The sequence below is a fragment of the Protomyctophum bolini genome (genome assembly GCF_963924005.1).
Source record: "Protomyctophum bolini genome assembly, chromosome: 1".
NCBI lineage: Eukaryota > Metazoa > Chordata > Actinopteri > Myctophiformes > Myctophidae > Protomyctophum > Protomyctophum bolini.
Genome location: NC_137862.1, coordinates 9,015,181 through 9,039,289, shown reverse-complemented (window position 1 = coordinate 9,039,289; position 24,109 = coordinate 9,015,181). Strand labels below are relative to the sequence as shown.

The window sequence follows — 24,109 nt, the reverse complement described above, 5'->3', positions numbered from 1 at the left end:
TTGAGTCGGTGGGATACACAGTTGTCCAGAACCTGCCCAGGCTCTGGAGAGGCCCCCAGTCAAAATTACATTTGTTGCTACGGACATACAAAATGAGTGGACATTAATATCGCCAGAAACACAAAGAGAAAGCCCTGAATGACCATAATAGGTCTGTGTACAAAATGGAACAATTTGTATACACTCTGAGTTATGAGGGTTCTTACGCAAATACAACGTTTGAGAACCACTAGTACTAGTTGGACTCATAATGTGCATAATAGCGTCGTAATAAACAAGTGTCATACATATTCTGAACTAGAAAACCTGGAGACTTGACATTCAGTAATAATGGTGAGTGTAAAACAGAGAATCTGCCACATTAAATGTGTTTCGGGACACATTTAATGTTTCATTGTACAGAGCCATTCATGGCGATAAGATGTTGGGTCATTCTATGAATAAAATTAAAAACGTAATAAAGCACTCGGGACACATTAAACGTCTCTGGGGCAAAGACTAAGCCTCGTTTGTTTTGTTTTTTTGTCCATGTACAGACACATCGACAGCCCCTATAACACCATGCACTTTACAGTACCAAAACCCAATCATAAACCGATTGGTGCATTAAATGGTTTACCATTGCAGGGCCGTATTGATCAGTCTCCGGATCCTGGCCAACATCCTGGTGCTGCTGTCTCTGGCCGGCAGCATATACATCATCTACTTTGTGGTGGACCGCTCTCAGAAGCTGGAGCAGATGAAAGACGAGCTGACTCTGTGGGAGAAGAACGAGGTACGTTATTATGAGCCAAGTGGACATGGTCATCGTTCATTCCATTGTAGGTCACGTACAGTATGTACAGTATGAGCCATGTACTACAGAGTGCAGAACGGGGTATACGTTATGAGCCATGTTATACTACAGAGTGGAGAACGGGGTCTACGTTATGAGCCATGTTATACTACAGAGTGAAGTACGGGGTATACGTTATGAGCCATGTTATACTACAGAGTGAAGAACGGGGTATACGTTATGAGCCATGTTATACTACAGAGTGGAGAACGGGGTATACGTTATGAGCCATGTTATACTACAGAGTGGAGAACGGGGTATACGTTATGAGCCATGTTATACTACAGAGTGAAGTACGGGGTATACGTTATGAGCCATGTTATACTACAGAGTGAAGAACGGGGTATACGTTATGAGCCATGTTATACTACAGAGTGGAGAACGGGGTATACTTTATGAGCCATGTTATACTACAGAGTGAAGAACGGGGTATACGTTATGAGCCATGTTATACTACAGAGTGGAGAACGGGGTATACGTTATGAGCCATGTTATACTACAGAGTGAAGAACGGGGTATACGTTATGAGCCATGTTATACTACAGAGTGGAGAACGGGGTATACGTTATGAGCCATGTTGTACTACAGAGTGGAGAACGGGGTATACGTTATGAGCCATGTTATACTACAGAGTGGAGAACGGGGTATACGTTATGAGCCATGTTATACTACAGAGTGAAGAACGGGGTATACGTTATGAGCCATGTTATACTACAGAGTGAAGAACGGGGTATACGTTATGAGCCATGTTATACTACAGAGTGGAGTACGGGGTATACGTTATGAGCCATGTACTACAGAGTGGAGAACGGGGTATACGTTATGAGCCATGTTATACTACAGAGTGAAGAACGAGGTACGTTATGAGCCATGTACTACAGAGTGGAGAACGGGGTATACGTTATGAGCCATGTTATACTACAGAGTGAAGAACGAGGTACGTTATGAGCCATGTACTACAGAGTGGAGAACGGGGTATACGTTATGAGCCATGTTATACTACAGAGTGAAGAACGAGGTACGTTATGAGCCATGTACTACAGAGTGGAGAACGGGGTATACGTTATGAGCCATGTTATACTACAGAGTGAAGTACGGGGTATACGTTATGAGCCATGTTATACTACAGAGTGAAGAACGAGGTACGTTATGAGCCATGTTATACTACAGAGTGAAGAACGAGGTACGTTATGAGCCATGTACTACAGAGTGGAGAACGGGGTATATGTTATGAGCCATGTTATACTACAGAGTGAAGAACGAGGTACGTTATGAGCCATGTACTACAGAGTGGAGAACGGGGTATACGTTATGAGCCATGTACTACAGAGTGAAGTATGAGGTACGTTATGAGCCATGTTGTACTACAGAGTGAAGTATGAGGTACGTTATGAGCCATGTTATACTACAGAGTGCAGGTGGACATCGTTCATTCCTTCCCAAACTGGGGACACTAATCAGTCCGTGTACCCCCATTTGAAAATATATGCCAGGGACGCCAATAAAAGAAGATTTTTATGTCTCTAGCAGTGATTTTCAACCCGTCTAATTTCAAGGACCCTCAGTTTGACATGCATTAGTCTACGGACCCCCATTAAATAGCATTTCTATCTCTGGGACCCCCAATTCATAATTGTAAGATCAATGTCAATTTAACTCTGAGAGCGTACAAATGTGTACATTTGTACACTCTCTGGGTTACAGACCCATAAAGGTCCATTTGGTTCCAAACTATCATTTAGCTCGGTCCCCCCTGCATGGAACTCCCTCAAGGACCCCTGGGGGTCCCCGGACCCCACTTTGGGAACCACTGGATTAGGTCACGTACGCGATACCATTATGAGGAGCGGATGAAACGAGGACGAGGCTGAGAGAGAGAGAGAGAGAGAGAGAGAGAGAGAGAGAGAGAAAGAGAGAGAGAGAGAGAGAGAAAGAGAGACGTGCACGGTGGAAGCAGACTGTAAATTGCCCCTGTTTGATTTGCCTCCATCTGTCCGTGACAGACGATAGCTACGCTACGCTATACTCTAATACACTTCCCAAAAAGACTGTGCTGTATAGTTTATAAGCCACATGTCGCCCCTGCCGGGCTATATGGCCCGTCATATAATTTATCCTTTCTCTGTAGTCATTATTATATAACGCTGTTTTTTTTTGGGCAGATATACCGTGTCATCTGGGGTAACTATTTTCTAAACACTTCATTTAGAGTCTGTTCTATCGTACAATAAATGCACCACGGCTCTGTACGTGTGTATGTACGTACGTCTGTGATCCATTTAACTCGAGAACCATTCACCCCAGTGTTCCACCCCACCACAGGGGGGCAGCGTTCCACACCACCACATAGTGCAGTGCCCTGCCTTGAGTCGGTCCGATACATGGTTGTCCAGAACCGCCACAAATTGGTTATTTAGCTTGTAAAGAAAATCAACTCCGGGTCACTTCTCCTTCCCCAGGTCAGCGTGGTCGTGTCCCTGATCACCATGATCGCCCCGTCTGCTTTCGAGCTGGTGGCCCAGCTGGAGATGTACCACCCCAGAACCTCGTTACGTTTCCAACTGGCCAGGTATGTACCACCCCAGAACCTCGTTACGTTTCCAACTGGCCAGGTATGTACCACCCCAGAACCTCTCTACGTTTCCAACTGGCCAGGTATGTACCACCCCAGAACCTCTCTACGCTTCCAACTGGCCAGGTATGTACCACCCCAGAACCTCTCTACGTTTCCAACTGGCCAGGTATGTACCACCCCAGAACCTCGTTACGTTTCCAACTGGCCAGGTATGTACCACCCCAGAACCTCTCTACGTTTCCAACTGGCCAGGTATGTACCACCCCAGAACCTCTCTACGCTTCCAACTGGCCAGGTATGTACCACCCCAGAACCTCTCTACGTTTCCAACTGGCCAGGTATGTACCACCCCAGAACCTCGTTACGTTTCCAACTGGCCAGGTATGTACCACCCCAGAACCTCGCTATGCTTCCAACTGGCCAGGTATGTACCACCCCAGAACCTCTCTACGCTTCCAACTGGCCAGGTATGTACCACCCCAGAACCTCGCTATGCTTCCAACTGGCCAGGTATGTACCACCCCAGAACCTCGCTATGCTTCCAACTGGCCAGGTATGTACCACCCCAGAACCTCGTTACGCTTCCAACTGGCCAGGTATGTACCACCCCAGAACCTCGCTATGCTTCCAACTGGCCAGGTATGTACCACCCCAGAACCTTGCTATGCTTCCAACTGGCCAGGTATGTACCACCCCAGAACCTCGCTATGCTTCCAACTGGCCAGGTATGTACCACCCCAGAACCTCTCTACGCTTCCAACTGGCCAGGTATGTACCACCCCAGAACCTCGTTACGCTTCCAACTGGCCAAGTATGTAAGCTACTGTACCACCCCTTAACCATACACAATGCATAAGATAATGATTACCGTTTCCAGTGAAACAACAGCAACATTAACCTGCTGCTGTTTCCAGTGAAACAACAGTAACAACAGTAACATGACTGTTTCCTCACCGCAGGGTGCTGGTCCTCTACCTCGGTAACCTCTAACAACAGTAACAACAGTAACATGACCGTTTCCTCACCGCAGGGTGCTGGTCCTCTACCTCGGTAACCTCTAACAACAGTAACAACAGTAACATGACCGTTTCCTCACCGCAGGGTGCTGGTCCTCTACCTCGGTAACCTCTAACAACAGTAACAACAGTAACATGACCGTTTCCTCACCGCAGGGTGCTGGTCCTCTACCTCGGTAACCTCTAACAACAGTAACAACAGTAACATGACCGTTTCCTCACCGCAGGGTGCTGGTCCTCTACCTCGGTAACCTCTAACAACAGTAACATGACCGTTTCCTCACCGCAGGGTGCTGGTCCTCTACCTCGGTAACCTCTAACAACAGTAACATGACCGTTTCCTCACCGCAGGGTGCTGGTCCTCTACCTCGGTAACCTCTACAGCCTCATCATCGCTCTGCTCGACAAGGTCAACACCATGAGCCTATCGGCCGTAAGTACCGTGTACACACACACGTATGAGCCAATCAGCCGAGAGTACCGTACACACACACACGTATGAGCCAATCAGCCGAGAGTAGAGATAGAGAGAGATATACTTTATTAGTCTCCCGAGGAAGAAATTTGTCTTAGACAAAGGGCCCGCATGCAAGCGTAGCCCTAGTCCATGTCGCCACAGTGCAGCGCCAAATACATCTTTCTTGCATCATAGAAAAAAAAAAGAGGAAGAAGAAGGATAGTACAGACACACACACACACACACACACACACACGTATGAGCCAATCAGCCGCGAGTACCGTACAGACACACACACACACACACACACACACGTATGAGCCAATCAGCCGAGAGTACCGTACAGACACACACACACACACACACACACACACGTATGAGCCAATCAGCCGAGAGTACCGTACAGACACACACACACACACACACACACACGTATGAGCCAATCAGCCGAGAGTACCGTACAGACACACACACACACGTATGAGACAATTAGCTGGGCGTACCGTACCATACACACATTCACACACGTATGAGCCAATCAGCTGATCTACAAGCTCACAATGTGAACTTGTAGGTTGGCTATTTTCGGACGAAACAAAAGAGCACAACAACCAACTAGTCCCTCCCTAATATGTTAGTCTAGTTTTTATTTGTCGTCGACATTTTCAATATACAGTATTTACTCATAGTTTTAGTCATCAACGGTTAGATTTGGTAGAGTTCGTCGGTGAAAAAACAGTCAAACTTCAGTCACACAATTAACACTATTCCACTAATTAACACTCTATCACTATTTATTCCACTAGCTTTTTCGCTTGAACAAGGAGAAGCACTTTTCCAGCTTCTCACACAATAGCCTACAGTATAATTCATTTTTACAGTCGTCCATTAAAAAAAGAGCTATTATAACTTTGCACTCATTATGCATTCAATCTCATTATTTTATCATCCAGAGACATGAGGTTCCTCAAACGGTCGTAAGATAACAAAGATGTACAAATCTGTTTTATGATGCAGCAATTTATAATAAGTGTTCTTTAAACCAATAGAGTATAGACCATCTGCTGACCATACAATACAGTATAGAATCATATCAGTGTAGATTTTGGCAATACATTTGTATTTAGTTTTAGGTATATTTTAGTCATCTGAAAAGTTTTGGTTTTAGTCTAGTTTTAGTTTACTGACGATACGATTTTACTGGACAAAATCTACAGTTGATTTAGTCGACTGAAATGTATTTTGGCGGGCCCTTGATGGCATTGAAATGCCTGATTTATACAGTCAGCTGTGTGCGGAAAATAGCCAATCTACACATGATGATCGGTTATTTTCGGAGAGTGACAACCAAGCATAAAATTACTTACTTACTCTTTTAGTTGTACTTGATCTCTTCTCACCTAGTCCCGCCCTAACATTTTAGTCTAGTTTTTATTTGCAGACAAAATATAGTAAATATATTTAGTATTAGTTTTAGTCATCGCAGCTTCGTTTTTGTAAAGTTTTCGTCAGTTATCGTCGACGGACATTTTTCCTCGTAGTTCTCTAGTCAGCGACATTAACCCATTTTGGGAGGGAACCCCTTTTGGTGTTAGCATCATGTCATGCTTTAGCTATTGAAAAATAGCAGATCTACAAGCTCATAGCGCGCCACCGAGTGGCGCGCTACGAGCTTGTAGGTCTGCTATTTTTGAAAAATCGAAGAACGACTGACATAGAAACATAGCTTTTTCAGAAAACTGTCAGGATGTAGAAGACATTTATAGAATCTGATCTCAGGTCAAAATGGGTTAACAGCGCATGGTATGGACGTGTGGTGTCTCTCCAGCAGCTGCAGCAGGTGGGTCCCGGGTCCAACTGGACAGAGCCGTCCAGCTCCTTCCTGGCCACCATCTCCCAGCCGGAGGACGACGGCGGCGGCCTGTCCACGCTGGTCTCCGACGTCTCCGTCTCCGAGCGGAACAGCACCCTGGCCACCATCGCCATGGTGATGGACATCAACAACCTCAGCGCCATGAGCACCAAGAGCGCCACGGCGGCCGTGGCGGCCGTGTCCAACCACACCGTGGGCCTCTTTGAGAAGACCAAGCGGCCTCAGCAGGACCCCTGCTGGGAGACCTATGTAGGACAGGTACTGTAGAAACCCTGCTGGGAGACCGATGTAGGACAGGTACTGTAGAAACCCTGCTGGGAGACCGATGTAGGACAGGTACTGTAGAAACCCTGCTGGGAGACCCATGTAGGACAGGTACTGTAGAAACCCTGCTGGGAGACCGATGTAGGACAGGTACTGTAGAAACCCTGCTGGGAGACCTATGTAGGACAGGTACTGATCTATTGTACTGAGGTATCTGATACAGATGCTGAAGCGTTTCCACTACGTTTCCATTACGTTTCCACTGTGTGTTTCCTATAGGAGATGCTGAAGCGTTTCCACTGTGTGTTTCCTATAGGAGATGCTGAAGCGTTTCCACTGTGTGTTTCCTATAGGAGATGCTGAAGCGTTTCCACTGTGTGTTTCCTATATAGGAGATGCTGAAGCTGTCCATCATCGACATGATCTTCACTGTAGCCAGCATCCTGTTGATCGACTTCATCAGAGGTCTGGTGGTTCGCTACCTGAGCGACTGCTGCTGCTGGGACCTGGAGAGCAAGTTTGTACGTACTGTACCATAGAACAGGGGTTCTGGGGGCACAGTGGCACAGTTGGTAGTGCTGTCGCCTCACAGCTAGAAGGTCCTGGGTTCGATTCCCGCTGGGGACGCTGTGGGCACTGGCGGCGTGTTCCCTCCTCCGCGTCATCAGTGCCCATACGCGAGGCGGGGGTTGGCGAAAGGGCCTTTCTGTGTGGAGTTTGCATGTTCTCCCCGTGTCCCCTAGGGTAGATACCCTCACAAAAACATGCCGTAATCCTGGTCTCTAAAACTACCTCCCCCTGGCCAGCCGGGGCGCCTGATGGAGGGGAAAGGAACTGGTCGGAATAACGTGTCCCTTCCACGCGCTACGTCCGGCCGGGGAAATTCCCCTCTGTCAGGTGAAAAGAAGCAGCTTGAACTCCTCATGCATAGAAGGAGGCATGAGGTCAGTCCGCTGCCCCCCCAGGTTGGCAGAGGAAGTGTATAGCGCCCAGGATTACATTAGATAATTGGCACTGGGTGAAAAGAAAACTGGGTTACAAAATCGTGGGATACATTTTTTAGAAAAATTTCAACCCGTGGGTCGCAAATCTATCATAAGAATAACGCTTAAATCTACAGTTGACTTTTTGTGGACAAATACATTTTGGAGGGCTGATAGTGTCGTAATGCGTGTTGAAAATAGTCGATCTACAAGATCACAACGCGTCGCACTGAACCAAACATAAAATGACTTGTCTTTTAGTTATACTCCATCTCTTCTCCACTAGTCCCTCCCTGACATTTTACTCTAGTTTTATAGCAGAAACTAAAGTGACCACCGTTGGACAATAAGGGATGAAAATTGTCATTGTAATTACAATCAAATGTCAGTGGGAAAGACAGTCTAAAGCCGCACCAAAGATTACTGTAATTACAGTGCACAGAATTGCACACAACACTGATGGCTCATTAGCAAGCTAATTACGTTTTGACAACAACATTGTACAATCAACAAAAGTGTCGTCTCCACTGAAATACAGCTTATAACTATATCTTATTTTCAATTACAAAATGCCTTAAAAAGGTCTTGAATGGTTAACACAAGTAAATTATGCATACATCTTTTTAGACACAGTTGAAATGCGCAGTTTAATTTGTTTTTCCTCCTCTGTTCTCTCAGCCTGAATATGGAGAATTCAAAATAGCTGAAAATGTTTTGCACCTGATATATAACCAAGGAATGATCTGGTGAGTAAAATGAAATGATAATATTTTGATTTGTACAGAAGCAAATTTAATTAGGGGTGCAACAGCATTGTAAAATTCAAATATGAATAATTGTATTTGAACAGAAGAGTAGTGTATATGGGGTGCAACAATTAATCTATTAATGTATTTTAATATTTTGAGGGGTGATAGCCCCTCTTATGCCCAGCTTTGTGTGTTTGTGTGTACCCCATAGTGATGATTTGATTGGCTGAGCAATGTGTGTATAGCCCATAGCGATGATTTGATTGGCTGAGCAATGTGTGTTTTGCAAGAGAAACAAGTGGCCAGGGGCCTATTTCACGAATCTTGGATTAACTAATCCAGGATATAGGCCAAAGCCAGGCTTTTTAAATCCTGATCTTTACAGCCTGGTTTTTTCCGTTCCACTAAAGCCAAGCGAGGCTCAGAATTGGCGGATTTGGCGAGCCGGGATCAGCAAGCCTGGCTTAATAGACAGTCTGGCTTGTTGTCTCTAGACCCATTATGTGATCACAGATTTACTGATCCTTCTTCATGGGGTATTAAGGCAGTTTGCATCCTTAATAGTTGCATTACAGCCCCCTTCTGTATATCTCATTATCTTTACTAATCTATTCAAGACTTACTGATACAAGGACTTAAGCTTCTAAAATAAATACTGCTGCTGTAATTAAAGAGAACATAATCTCAATATTGGATAGACTGAATGATTAACTACCCCAAAAATATAGTTTACATTTTACCACTACTATTAACTTAAAACAGAATTCTTAATATTGTAAGCATAATGATATTGTCGCATTGTGATATTTGGCCATAACTCCCTCCTCTGAGGGAGCTACCTTTGGGGAAGGGGGTTGTTGTCCAGACAGGGGCCAGACTGGTGAGGGTCATGGGTTCATGTAGCATGCCAAAATTTGTGCTATTGCCATTGAGAATACATTGGGCGTTTAAGTTAAATAACTCAGAAACTACAAAACATTTCAAAGTAAAAAGTTCCAGCATGTGTCTCCACAGTAAGCTGAATTTTACAAAGTGTGAATGGAGTTTCTAGGTGAAAGTGATTTTTTGAAGTGCCACTATCTGCCTATAAATGTCTCAAATTTGAAAGCACTATATTTCCAAAACTATGAAACATTTCAAAGATTCCTTTTCAGGCACACATGTCCACCGTAGGATGAACCTAAATAGGTTTGAATGGGGTTTCTAGGTGTGAGTATGTAGGACTATGGGTGAAACGTTATAATGGTAATATGTTGTAAAACAATGAGTAATGGTAATATTTAGTGGTTTTCACTTTTACAAAAATAATAATAATAATATAATATAATAATTCTTCTTAACTGTGCACTTGCACGACAGCAAACCTATTCATGGGGAACATTCACCAAAAGCAGCTGATCTACAAGCTCACAAGCTGTCATGATGTTGTGCAGCCTATATATTTTGGTTATTTGATTTTATATAGTGCTTAAATTAGTCCTTTAATGCAGACCGATACAAATAAGGCAACATAAACCCATAATAATTGAATATATCTGGAAAACATCATTGGTTTGTGATCAGTTTGACTGCTTAATGAACAGTAAAGACATCAGGATTAGGTTAAACCTGGCTGTTAGCCTGGCCCGGAGCAGGCTAAGTCCAAAGCATAAGTTTCCATGGTAACTTATGTAGCATCACTTTCATGAAACCGAATCAAGCCTCAACATATCCAGGTTAACTGGTTAAATTAATCTGGCAAGATCAACCAGCTTTCATGAAACCGGTTAAGCACTGATCCAGGATATATTAAACCAGGATATGTGTTAAAGCCCGGCTTAATCTCTAATCCAAGTTTCGTGAAATAGGCCCCTGGTCTATGAAAACAAGCACAAATGAAAATAGCTCATCTACAAGCTCACAGCGACACATTGTGAGGTTGTACATCTGTTATTTAAAAACATTTAAAAAAAAAGGCACAAAATATGTTCAGTCTGTGGACAATTACATATTAATCTGGGGTTCCTTGATGTGAAGAAATGTGGAAACCACTGGTTTATACAACATTAGGAAGCAAGCCCAAATAAGCAACTACTGGACACTTTAGAATCAAGCCCAAAAAAACATCAACCAGCAACTACCAATAATTTATTTGCAAGTGACTTTAAAGAAAAAACAAGTCAAAGGTTGCTTATAATAAGCAGACATGGCAACACGGCCTGAAGGAAGCAAAGCACACACACACACACAAGGATCCCCAGTAACTTGGCAGAACTTGGCAGAACCAAATGGGTCCATTTGGTTCCATTTGTACACTCTCTGAGTTAAATTAACAGTGGTTTTACAATATAAATTGGGGTACCAGAGATAGAAATGCCATTAAATCGGGGGTCCGTAGCATAATGTGTGTGAAACTGGGGGTCCATGAAATGTATGTGTTTCAGAATCACTGCTAGAGCCGTAAAAATCCTCCCTTATCGGAGTCACTGGCATATGTTTTCAAATGGGGGGTCTGTGGCCTAATAAATGTTGATTTGGGGGTCCTTCAAACAAAAAGGTTTGGGAACCACTGTAGTCCATGATCAGCACCTGTGCTGACCTGATGAAAAGACTCTGGTCAGCGCAATATGCACCCTCCATTACAGCCGTGTGACCCGGACCGAAAGACTTTGGTCATTCCGCGCAGCTCTATTACCCCCACCTGGCTTAGCTGGACCGTATATATATATATATATATATATATATATATATCCCTGCTCCATTACAGAAATGTCTCCCTTTGAAAAAGATAATGACGCGAAACCGAGAGACACTCATGATGTAATGCTGTCTTTTCTACGTGGATGGAGGGCTGACCCCATGGAGAGGGGGTCGAGGTAAATAGTGAGGTCCATTAAAGAAGAGGTGTAAATCTGCCTCGTTCTCTCATTGGGAGGAAAGTGGCTCAGGGGGTAGAGTGACCTGATGGGAACTGTGACGTTCCCGGATCTATCCCGGGCTCCCCCAGAGTTGGTGTCCAAGTGTCCTTGAGCAAGACGCTGAACCCCTAATTGCTCCCCTCAGTGTATGAGAGAGTGTGTGTGTGTGTGTGTGTGTGAGAGAGAGAATGTAATGCACAATCTAAAGCGCCTTGGATAAAAGCGCTATATATAAATGCACCATTTACCATACCGGTATATTATCTGTGCTGCTGACTGTAGGATGGGGGCGCTGTTCTCCCCCTGCCTTTAAGGTGTTTCCTCATTATATCTGTATCTGTGCTGTTGTTAGGATTAGGGCGTGTCGAAGCATCATGTTATATCTGTATCTGTGCTGTTGTTAGGATTAGGGCGTGTCGAAGCATCATGTTATATCTGTATCTGTGCTGTTGTTAGGATTAGGGCGTGTCGAAGCATCATGTTATATCTGTATCTGTGCTGTTGTTAGGATTAGGGCGTGTCGAAGCATCATGTTATATCTGTATCTGTGCTGTTGTTAGGATTAGGGCGTGTCGAAGCATCATGTTATATCTGTATCTGTGCTGTTGTTAGGATTAGGGCGTGTCGAAGCATCATGTTATATCTGTATCTGTGCTGTTGTTAGGATTAGGGCGTGTCGAAGCATCATGCTATATCTGTATCTGTGCTGTTGTTAGGATTAGGGCGTGTCGAAGCATCATGTTATATCTGTATCTGTGCTGTTGTTAGGATTAGGGCGTGTCGAAGCATCATGTTATATCTGTATCTGTGCTGTTGTTAGGATTAGGGCGTGTCGAAGCATCATGTTATATCTGTATCTGTGCTGTTGTTAGGATTAGGGCGTGTCGAAGCATCATGTTATATCTGTATCTGTACTGTTGTTAGGATGGGGGCGTGTCGAAGCATCATGCTATATCTGTATCTGTGCTGTTGTTAGGATTAGGGCGTGTCGAAGCATCATGTTATATCTGTATCTGTGCTGTTGTTAGGATGGGGGCGTTCTTCTCCCCCTGCCTCCCTGCCTTCAACGTCTTGAAGCTGATTGGTCTGATGTATCTGAGGAGCTGGGCCGTGCTGACCTGTAACGTCCCACACCAGCAGGTGTTCCGCGCCTCCAGGTGTGTCAGTATGACCCTGCACGCACGCACGCGCATGCACGCCCGCCCGCACACATACATTATACCAGAAAGAAATACTCAATTTTTCCACTACTACTATAATCAATACTATAATATGATCAAAGATTGAAGTTGCTGACCTGTTGGTCACTGTGTGTGGACACAGCCAGGATCTGTTTTACACTTTCAGAAAGAAATATGGGGGTGGCAAAAAATAATGACCAAAAGCCCCATTTCTAAAATAGCAAACATAGTTGAGCTACAAGCTCTCAGTGTGTCGCCAAGCGGCACGTTGAGATCAACTATTTTCACTGTTTGTTTGGTGAATGTTGGCCTATAATCCATCCATCCATCTTCAGTTCAAGCGCTTATCCGTAGTCGGGTCACAGAGGCAACAGCTCCACCAGAGAGCTCCAGAGTCCAGACGTCCCTCTCCAGAGCAACATTACATTAGTGACCCTAGGGAGACGCCCGAGAGGCATCCTGACAAGATGCCCGAACCACCTCAGCTGGCTCCTTTCCAGGCGAAGGAGCAGCGACTCTACTCCGAGTGGCTCTCATGTGACTGAACTTCTCACCCTATCTCTAAACTCATTTCGGCCGATGTTCACCATAGGGCATTAAGCAACTAGTCGACTAGTTTACTAATTGACTAGTTGATAAGAAAGAAAAAAGAATCCCCGATTTTTTAGGCCTCAAGATCAGGTAGATCATAGTTATAGTCACCAATGTACACAGTTTTTAAATGTACAAATATTTATTTCCATTTTTTTTCTTTTTTACATAATAGGTAGTTGACTAGTTAACTAGTTGAATAGTCAACTAGTAAAAATGACTAGAAGTGAATGCCCTATAGTTCACCTATAATGACATTCCCAAAGTAGGGGATTCCACGCTGAAAGTCTTTAATGTGAAACGCTAATCTAAATTATAACACGTGTCACGTGTGGATGGACGCCTTGGATGGGCAATCGAGTTGGGGACAATTATGATAACACTTAGGTTAAATGTGAACACTAGGGGGTGCCATCCCCCAATGCCCCAGATGACGTCCCTGGTTTGCAGTTGCACAGGGAAGGCAGGAAGAGACAACTACATGGTATGTAACACTCGTGTTTCATTCCCAGTTGTAGAGGGAGAGAAGGGGACAGCATAGCACGTAACACCTCTCTTCGCTGCTTCCTACACACATACAGTTCAAGTTCATGCTCAATTACACACATGAACGCACACGGCACGAGCGCACACACGTACATCACATAACCACACACGGCTGCCCTAGAGTCCTTAGCCTTTTCTGATTTATGTAACACGACCATCGCTGCCTCTTCCAGGCCTTATCAGTCGCTCCCAGATGTGGTGGCTTATACCAGTCTCTCTCTCTCTGTCTCTCTCTCTCTCTCTCTGTAGGTATGAGCCGTTTCAACGTACAACATACCCTCATACTGGTCTTTTACATGGATTTGTTATATCGTGACAAGGACACGAAATGCGGGGGCTTCAAAAATATACACATTGGCAGCATAAATGAATGCCAGGCTGCAGGCGTGGGCGAGCGATATCGTGATACATATCACAGAGACGATACAATGGCCCCACGATACGCCGTTTCAGAGACATCGTACGATTTGCAGTTCTATCTATTTATACAAGTGAGAAGTGGTACCCATGCTCATTCTTTGTGCTCTATCTCCGACCGAACCACACTTTTACCACACATCTCTATATGCAAAATAAATTCGCCACGCTCCCCGAACTGACATAGGCTATTTTTTAGCCCTTCAAGTGTCTTATTTACTCTGCAAATAATACTTTTATGAAACATTCCTACACGGAACACGGAATCACTGCTGCCCCAACACGGTCACAAACAAGCCCAACCAGCCCACAAACAAGCCCTTTAAACCACGCTACTTACATACACTACAACTCGCTTACAATTCGCAAACCTGGCAACACTGCCTGCCTCTTACGTCACCAGCTCTGTTACACTCACTGCTTGCAGCAGCAGCACTCGCTGGGAGCTGGGTCTGCAGGCGACCGTGTGTGTGTGTGTGTGTGTGTGTGTGTGAATGAATAAGGCGCTTATATCGCTTTTGCTCAGTGGATGGGACATTTACATTAAAAGCTATCGGATGGACGCGTGGATAACGGCATGGTTGTGTGCACTCGGAGGGAAAGGTTCCATATAGCTTCCATGCTAGCTGCTTCAGACACAGGGGAGGGGAGGGAGATTGCCCGCCTCACGGGACTCCTGTGCGAAATAGCGCTTATGCAACAATTACCCAAAAAACAACACCTCAACTCAATGTCATTGTGAATAAGAATTTCGAGCGAAAATATAATTTTTGGAAGGACACTTTCACCCAGTATGAAGCGAAATGTGGAAGCCGTGTGTGTCACGTGACCTATATAATCCTGTAACGCCGTGCATTATGTGCTTGCGTGCGCATTTCCCAAATCTCAGTCATTTATCCACACATCGCTCTGTGTGTGTGTGTGTGTGTGTGTGTGTGTGTATCACTACATTCGTTGCCTGTTCAAAACTAAACTACACTTTATGAAATCATTGTTGCAGCCTACACACATATATTCTGGCCCATTCAGAACACATTTCCCAAATCTCTGATTTATCCACACATCGCTCTCTGTGTGTGTGTGTGTGTGTGTGTGTGTGTCGCGTCGCCCTCCAGCTGCAATTGCGAGTGTGCGCTGTGTGCAGGGCACACTACTGAGTTTAAAAACACAGCTGAAACATGAAGTGGACTCTGTCAACTCCTGAAAATTCCTTCTTCCCATATTGCGCTGCAACGACACTGGGATGAGCCCGGCGAAGCCGGGCGAAATTCTAGTAATTTATACTTCTGTAGAACGATGGTTCTGTTCTGTTCGCCCTAAAATAATAAGTGTGTTGGTCTAAGTCTAAATGGTCTCTTTCTCTTACTACTTTTTCTTTAACCCATTCTGACCTGAGATCAGATTCAAAAAATGTCTGTTTGAAAATGACCGTTTTCTGAAAAACCGCTATGTTTCTATGTCAGTCGTTCTTCGATAAAAAAAAATAATAGCAGACCGCTATGAGCTTGTAGATCTGCTATTTTTCAATAGCTAAATGCTAACACCAAAAGGGGTTCCCGCCCAAAATGTAAGTAAAAAGCCCCACTGCATGTTCAGCTAGAACTGACCCTCATTATGAATGACTATTTGAAACAAATGTTTTGCTTTCTTTGCAGATCAAACAATTTCTACCTGGCGATGCTTCTGTTCATGTTGTTCCTGTGCATGCTGCCCACGGTGTTCGCCATCGTGAGATACCGACCGTCGCAGTACTGTGGACCCTTTAGTGGTCAGGAGAAGATTTACGACATCATCTCAGACACCATTGAAAAAGACTTCCCCCTGTGGTTCAGTAATGTGATGGGTTACGTCACCAGCCCGGTGGTGGCGCTGCCAGGGCTACTGCTGCTGTTGTGAGCGCGCACACACGCAAGCATGCACGCCACACACACACATGCACACACACGCACTATTTTCTAAACACGAAAAGCCTTTACAGTAAACACTTGCTCTTAAGTAAAGTGATGAATCATTCATATTGGTGTGTGTGTGTGTGTGTGTGTGTGTGTGTGTGTGTGTGTGTTCCAGCATGCTGATCTACTACCTGCAAGCCATCGCACGGTCTCTGAAATTCACCAACAATCAGCTGAGGATGCAACTCCAAACGGTCAGTTGATTTTGTCAACAACTCAAAACGGTAACAACACAACTCACCCCGTTTCTGTTTCCCAGAACTTTCCCCAGTGAGGGGTGGGAGAGGCTGGACAGCAGACGGCTGGACTATAAACTTTCATGACAAATATAATTTATGAAAAGCTACTACAGTGAAGTCTGTTCACAGAAGTTGTTCTAGGATATGTGGGGATTATCTGACGAGGTACCATTTGAGTGGGCAAAACCTTACATATACTAAATAATACTAAATTGTTTATAGGGTCAATATAAGTAAACTAATTTATAGCCTTTCCACATGAGTATCTTTTTATATTTTTCCAAAAAGGATACAAAGAGCCAATAGCATATTACAAAGTTATCCCCCTCACTGGTGAAGATTCCGGGAGGAAAAACGGGCAAGTATTCCTCAAAACGACCTTCAACTACGCCTCTCCACTGAGGAAAACAACATTTATAACAAAATAAAAACTAAGCTACGATGACTAAAACTAAGACAATTTCGTCAACAAAATTAAAACTAGACAAGTCTATTTACTTTCTCTAATAACAACCTAAAACATGAACCTTGGTTGAAAAAAAACTAAAGTTGTCCTTTTAAGTTATTTGTCATAATATCTGCCCTTACGAAGCCTATAAAAAGGAAAACAGAAATACAAATACAAACGTTAAAATGTTCAACGCTGTGTTACAGGAGCGAACAGACGACAAGAAGAAGGTCCAGATGGCTGCAGGTACTGTACTCTACTGTACTGTACTGTAATCTGTACTTTACTGTACTGTACTGTAGTCTATAATGTAAAGTAAGCCTTGCCAAGGCATGAGGCTTCTGTGGCGTGAGGCAGCTTGATGTACAAGTACACCTCCTGGACATTACACTAGTACAGGGGTGGGCAACTTTGACGATGGAGAGGGCCACTATATTTCCACACTCACTCCCTAGGGCCATATATTACTGTCGTAATGGAACTGGAATTTTTGAACGACAACGCACCGAGTGCACTGAATAAACGAACGCCAAGAGAGCACACCAGTGCACGTTCAGGGCGCATTTCCGAATGCACCATGTGAAGGTCGCTAGTATTCCCACCCCTGCACTAGTATGTCGCAGGGACTTACCCCACAATCCAACCCATTGATGCTGAGTGCCAAGCAGGGAGGCATTGGGTCTCTGGTATGACCCGGACGGGGATCGAAACCCCGGCCTCCCAGTCTCAGGGTGGACACTCGAACCACAATGCCACTGAGCTGGTCTCTGTACTGCACTCGTCTCTCTCAGTTCAGTGCATTCTGCTTTAATGGCCGCTGTCTGGTCTCCCTCCACCAGGGGGCCACATTATCCTGTCTGTGTGAGTTTGTAACTCAGAGTGTCCAAGTTGAACATTAATTGTTTGTGAGATCAGCATTACAGACCTGTAAGGGTCCATTTGGTTATTTTTTTTGTACCATTTGAACCAGTGTGCTGGGCTAACTTCCCCCGTGGCCTCTCGACCCCGTGACCATGATGACCTTTGACCTTTCCAGCGCGGCTGCAGGCTCCTCCTCTGGAAGCGGTGGCAGCAGCAGACAAGAAGGCGGAGCAGCAGGAGAGTGACATCACTAGCCACGCCTCCTCCTCGGCCCGCACGCCTTCCCCGGCGCGGCAACGCAACAACGGCACCGTGGCCGCCGCCAGCTTCCAGTCGCCCGTCCGCCGCGGCAACAGCATCCGCACCATCGCCCAGTCCGCGTCCCGCGCCAGCCTGGGCCGGGGGGGGAGCGGCGCCGCGCCCGGGGGGGCGTCCAGGAGCCCCACCCTGTCCCTGCTGCACAAGCAGAGGCTGGAGCACATGGCGCACATCAGGTAGGTACGCCACGCCACAATCTGTCTCACATTCCACCCACGCGTTCCCCCCCCTCCCCACCACAGGGGGTGCAGTCAGTGCCCGGTGTCCAGTCGGTCGGACACACGGTTGTCCAGAACTGCCCCCAAAAAAGCCTCTTCCCGGGTTCTGGATCTGGACACACCTCCATATATGGTCACGCCTCGTGACATCACACATCCATATATGGTCCCGCCTCGTGACATCACACCTCCATATATGGTCACACCTCGTGACATCACACATCCATATATGGTCACGCCTCGTGACATCACACCTCCATATATGGTCACGCCTCGTGACATCACACCTCCATATATGGTCATGTGGAGCCAGCCAGCAACTCTACATCTGACCTCAAACCCTTAGATCTCCCTATATGGAGCTGTTCTGTTGATCCCGCCCCACCCGTCCTTCCTGTTCTGACATTCCATATGTCGATATTCCATATGTTGACCTCATTAAACCCTGTACACTCAAGACACGCTCTATATATGGCCAGTACAGAATTCATTCCATATGTTGATCTGACCCCCCCCTATGCCAAAGCGCCAGTGCTCGCCCAGCAGTCTGCCGTCACCCAGGCGGATGCGTGCACGTCGCCTCTCGCCCTCATCTTACTGCTTTAGTTTCAGTCAACGTGGCTCCGCCCCGACAATATGACATGTTGTCCTTTCTCAACGTGGCTCCGCCCCGATAATATGACATGTTGTCCTTTCTCAACGTGGCTCCGCCCCGATAATATGACATGTTGTCCTTTCTCAACGTGGCTCCGCCCCGATAATATGACATGTTGTCCTTTCTCAACGTGGCTCCGCCCCGATAATATGACATGTTGTCCTTTCTCAACGTGGCTCCGCCCCGATAATATGACATGTTGTCCTTTCTCAACGTGGCTCCGCCCCGATAATATGACATGTTGTCCTTTCTCAACGTGGCTCCGCCCCGACAATATGACATGTTGTCCTTTCTCAACGTGGCTCCGCCCCGATAATATGACATGTTGTCCTTTCTCAACGTGGCTCCGCCCCGATAATATGACATGTTGTCCTTTCTCAACGTGGCTCCGCCCCGATAATATGACATGTTGTCCTTTCTCAACGTGGCTCCGCCCCGACAATATGACATGTTGTCCTTTCTCAACGTGGCTCCGCCCCGATAATATGACATGTTGTCCTTTCTCAACGTGGCTCCGCCCCGATAATATGACATGTTGTCCTTTCTCAACGTGGCTCCGCCCCGATAATATGACATGTTGTCCTTTCTCAACGTGGCTCCGCCCCGATAATATGACATGTTGTCCTTTCTCAACGTGGCTCCGCCCCGATAATATGACATGTTGTCCTTTCTCAACGTGGCTCCGCCCCGATAATATGACATGTTGTCCTTTCTCAACGTGGCTCCGCCCCGATAATATGACATGTTGTCCTTTCTCAACGTGGCTCCGCCCCGACAATATGACATGTTGTCCTTTCTCAACGTGGCTCCGCCCCGACAATATGACATGTTGTCCTTTCTCAACGTGGCTCCGCCCCGACAATATGACATGTTGTCCTTTCTCAACGTGGCTCCGCCCCGATAATATGACATGTTGTCCTTTCTCAACGTGGCTCCGCCCCGACAATATGACATGTTGTCCTTTCTCAACGTGGCTCCGCCCCGATAATATGACATGTTGTCCTTTCTCAACAGGCACCCGCCGTTCCTCGGCGGCCCCGGCGGCGCCTGCAGGTCCAAGTCCTACCACCACGTGGCGCCGTTGCCCCGCTGCTACACCGACAACATCCACTCCGACCCGCTGTACAGGAAGACCGTGCGCTCGCTGCACGCCGCCGAGGCCGCCGCCGCCTCCTCCTCCGTGGGGGGCGGAGGGGGAGGGGGCGGGATCATCACGGCACAGAGCTACGCAGGGCGGCGAGGCCACGCCCCCACCACACGCTACGTCATCGTCAATGAGCACGACGTGGCGCGGAGCAAGAAGCTGCTGCGCTCGGCCACGCGCATCCCTCGCCACTACCGGGCCGTGGAGGAGCCCCGGGGCGGGCGATACGGTGAGACATAATCACCATGCCATGTCTCCCATCTTTGAGACATAATCACCATGCCATGTCTCCCATCTTTGAGACATAATCACCACCATGCCATGTCTCCCATCTTTGAGACATAATCACCATGCCATGTCTCCCATCTTTTTGAAAATAGCATAATCTACAAGACTCACAATGCGTCGCACATGTGAAAACTTGAAATGAGACATTCTGCATGAAGAGTATACTTTCTCATTTTGGTTTCTACTTTTAAGTACATTTTGATACCAATAGGCTACTTTTGCACTTTTTACTAAAGTACATTTTGAATTTGGGAGTATTTCTACATTGCAGTATTGACACTTTTACCAGGTAAAAAGAAAAACGTGAGTAGCCTACTTCTTTCGCACCACAATAAATTATGCCTTTTCAGAGATATCGTATATCATTTATGTAACGCCCGGGATTTGAACTCGGGTCTCCCACGTGAAAGTCCAACATCTTAACCACCCACTAGACCAAAGGGATATCCCTGTGGACCAGGGGAGATATTATTAGGGCCATCAGTCAGAGGCTCTGAGCCACTCTGCTACACACATACATATAAATAATTTGTACGATTTGTTTTTGCCTTTATTGATATAGTGCCAAGTGAAGATAAGACAGGAAAGAGAGAGAGAGAGAGAGAGAGAGAGAGAGACATGCAGCAAAGGTCGTCATGGACGGGACTCGAACACGCCGTCCGTCCAAAGCCTATATATACTGTATATACATGTGTCCGGACCACTAGGCCAGCGGGTGAATGAATGCACATTATGTGATATGCAGTTCTATCGCGTAATTCAGTGGTTCCCAAACTGGGGTGCGCGAACGCCCTCTAGCACTATAGCATGACTGAAGAAAAAAGGGACACAAAGTAGCATGTGCTTAACCCATTCTGACCCGAGATCAGATTCATACGAGGTTTCCACTGGACACACACTGGTCTGATTTACCCATTCTGACCTGAGATCAGATTCTAAAAAATGTCAGTCGTTCTTCGATTTTTCAAAAATAGCAGACCTACAAGCTCATAGCGCGCCACTCAGTGGCGCGCTATGAGCTTGTAGATCTGCTATTTTTCAATAGCTAAAGCATAACATGATGCGAACACCACAAATGGGTTCCCGGTCAGAATGGGTTAAATTCATATTTAGAAAATGTTTCAGATGTCAAAAATGTCTGAGATGATGGAATGGTGAAGCTTCATGTGCATAATAAACTTCAAAATCTAAAAACAAAACGGTCAAAATGACCTCTAGGACATATAGTGCTATAGGGGGTGTGTGACATGAAAAGGGTAATGGCAGTTTAATGGTGTTATTTAACACCATAAGAGCAGCTGCATGTCTCTCAGTGACATTCTGTGATTATTTGCCATAAATCATGTTAAAAAAATGATCCTTTTGATTTGAAATGATACTAGGAGACTGAGCGTTGGAGTCAGGAGGTTACAGGGGGTGCACGGCCAAAGATATTTGGGGGCTTAATTCATACTTCCGTAGGACGACGGTTTATCATTTTTGGTCTAAAACCCTGAATGGTCTCCTACTCCTTTTTAGTTTTTGTAACCTTGTAGGTGATTGTACCGTTAAGTAACTTGAAAAATAACCATTAAAAACGGCCTAAAATTGTATTGTGCTACTGTGATATTAATATTATATTTCTTACATAACGCCCACCCCTTAGAGGAGCCACACGTCGGAGAAATCCTGGAGCTGTACCCGCGTAGCAGCAACGCTAAACGCTACGCCCGCCACCCCCCGCCGCCCCCCCACGCTCACCGCACGTCCCACACGTCACAGCCGCACTTGAGCGAAGAGGAGGAGGAGGAGGAGGAGGAGGAGGAGGAGGGGGGGAACGGCAAGGGCATGAGGAGGAGGGGGTCGTTCGGAGGGCAGTCCCACCACCGCCCGCGCTCGCTCTCCGATCTCCATCAACCCTCCGCGGCGCGCTTCTACATCGGCGAGCGCGTGGAGAGCCAGCTGTCGATGGCGGCCAAAGGTGGCGGCCACGTGGCTCGGAGGCGCTATGGAGGAGCCCAAGGTAACGTGCTGCACGACGAGGTTCAAATGTCAACCTCCATTTTCCTCCACAAGAGCTGAGATCACCATTCTCACACGACTCTCATTGTTTCCATGAAACTATTTATTGTCTTTAGTCTGTATAGAGTTGAACATTACTACATTCAAAATGTGACTATACTGTGGCTTTAAACAGACAACATCAGAGTGCTCGAGTTAAACTTAAACTCTCTTAAAGTCTCTCTCTCTCCTGTAGCAAAAACATAAGAGAACTAAAGTAAAATTGGACAGCACAAAACTATAGTGCTGCAGCTGCACCATTCTTGCTCAAATGTAGCGTCTGTGAATGTAGATCTCCATCTTTTTTCTCTGATTAATTGCACAGCACTGGCCCAAGGGGCGGAGGAGGACGAGGAGGAGGAGGAGGAGGACGACGGCGGGATGGACTGGGACGATGTGGAGGCGCCCGCGGCGGCCCCGTCCCGTCCCTCTCCTCTCCCCGTGCCGACACCCCGGCGCCTGCAGGTGGCGCAGCAGTCCCCGGTCCGACGTGTCGCAGCGCAGTCCTCTCCGGGAGGACGCCGCCCCGTCAATAACCATCACCAGTCCCCGCCGCCGTCGTCCGCCATTACGCCGGCGAGGCACGCGACCACCACGGACCACCAGCAGCCTCACGTGAAGCCCAAGACGAGGCCCAAGCTGCTGGGGGAGCCGTCGCTCACAGAGTCCGACTCGGCCTCGCTGGCCTCCAGCAGCGACCAGCAGAACAGCAGCACCGACCAGTACATCCAGGTATACATCATCAGCGGTGTTTAATATAGCAACTAAGTATATTTGCTAAAAGTGATGTACTTATTATGAACTATTGGTGTTTGTACTTGTACTTGGAGTATTTCCTTTTACTTCTAAATGCGTGAACTTGCGACACATTGTGAGCTTGTAGATCGGCTATTTTTGATCGGCTACATTTTTAATACAAACTTGTATAATGAGAAAACTTGAAATGAGACATTCCACATAAAGCTAGAGTATCTTCTACTTTTGGTACTTTAAGTACATTTTTATACCAATACTTTTGTACTTTTAATTTGGGACTTTCTACATTGCAGTATTGATACTTTTACTTAATTAAAGTAAAAGAAATGTAGTACATTTTTCCACCTCCACTGCAGGTCATCCACAACAAGGAGCGCTACCTCAGGTCGGACGCTACGAGGCAGCAGGTCAAGCTGACCAAGAAGAAGAGTAGCAAGGCCAGCATGGACCTCCCCAACACCGTGCCCAGCGACCTGGTCTGCTCCAATGTGTAACCATGGACCTCCCCAACACCGTGCCCAGCGACCTGGTCTGCTCCAATGTGTAACCATGGACCTCCCCAACACCGTGCCCATGCAGCGACCTGGTCTGCTCCAATGTGTAACCATGGACCTCCCCAACACCGTGCCCAGCGACCTGGTCTGCTCCAATGTGTAACCATGGACCTCCCCAACACCGTGCCCATGCAGCGACCTGGTCTGCTCCAATGTGTAACCATGGACCTCCCCAACACCGTGCCCAGCGACCTGGTCTGCTCCAATGTGTAACCATGGACCTCCCCAACACCGTGCCCATGCAGCGACCTG

The 24,109-nt window shown here is 46.4% G+C and overlaps 1 protein-coding gene across 1 annotated transcript in view; it reads left to right on the top strand.

Moving 5' to 3' along the window:
• tmc3 (transmembrane channel like 3) overlaps window positions 1–23,797 on the top strand; it is a gene marked incomplete at both ends in the record, with an annotated part of 44,254 nt that extends 20,457 nt beyond the window's left edge. Inside the window, 15 exons of the mRNA XM_080762783.1 lie at window positions 628–775; window positions 3,295–3,404; window positions 4,778–4,859; window positions 6,721–7,014; window positions 7,413–7,541; window positions 8,682–8,749; window positions 12,678–12,806; window positions 16,040–16,276; window positions 16,452–16,530; window positions 17,230–17,269; window positions 18,060–18,378; window positions 20,090–20,448; window positions 22,153–22,509; window positions 22,873–23,279; window positions 23,660–23,797. Of these exons, the coding sequence (XP_080618909.1) occupies window positions 628–775; window positions 3,295–3,404; window positions 4,778–4,859; window positions 6,721–7,014; window positions 7,413–7,541; window positions 8,682–8,749; window positions 12,678–12,806; window positions 16,040–16,276; window positions 16,452–16,530; window positions 17,230–17,269; window positions 18,060–18,378; window positions 20,090–20,448; window positions 22,153–22,509; window positions 22,873–23,279; window positions 23,660–23,797 (2,896 nt within the window). The remainder of the gene's footprint in view (window positions 1–627; window positions 776–3,294; window positions 3,405–4,777; window positions 4,860–6,720; window positions 7,015–7,412; window positions 7,542–8,681; window positions 8,750–12,677; window positions 12,807–16,039; window positions 16,277–16,451; window positions 16,531–17,229; window positions 17,270–18,059; window positions 18,379–20,089; window positions 20,449–22,152; window positions 22,510–22,872; window positions 23,280–23,659) is intronic.
• Between the last annotated feature and the right edge of the window lie 312 nt (window positions 23,798–24,109).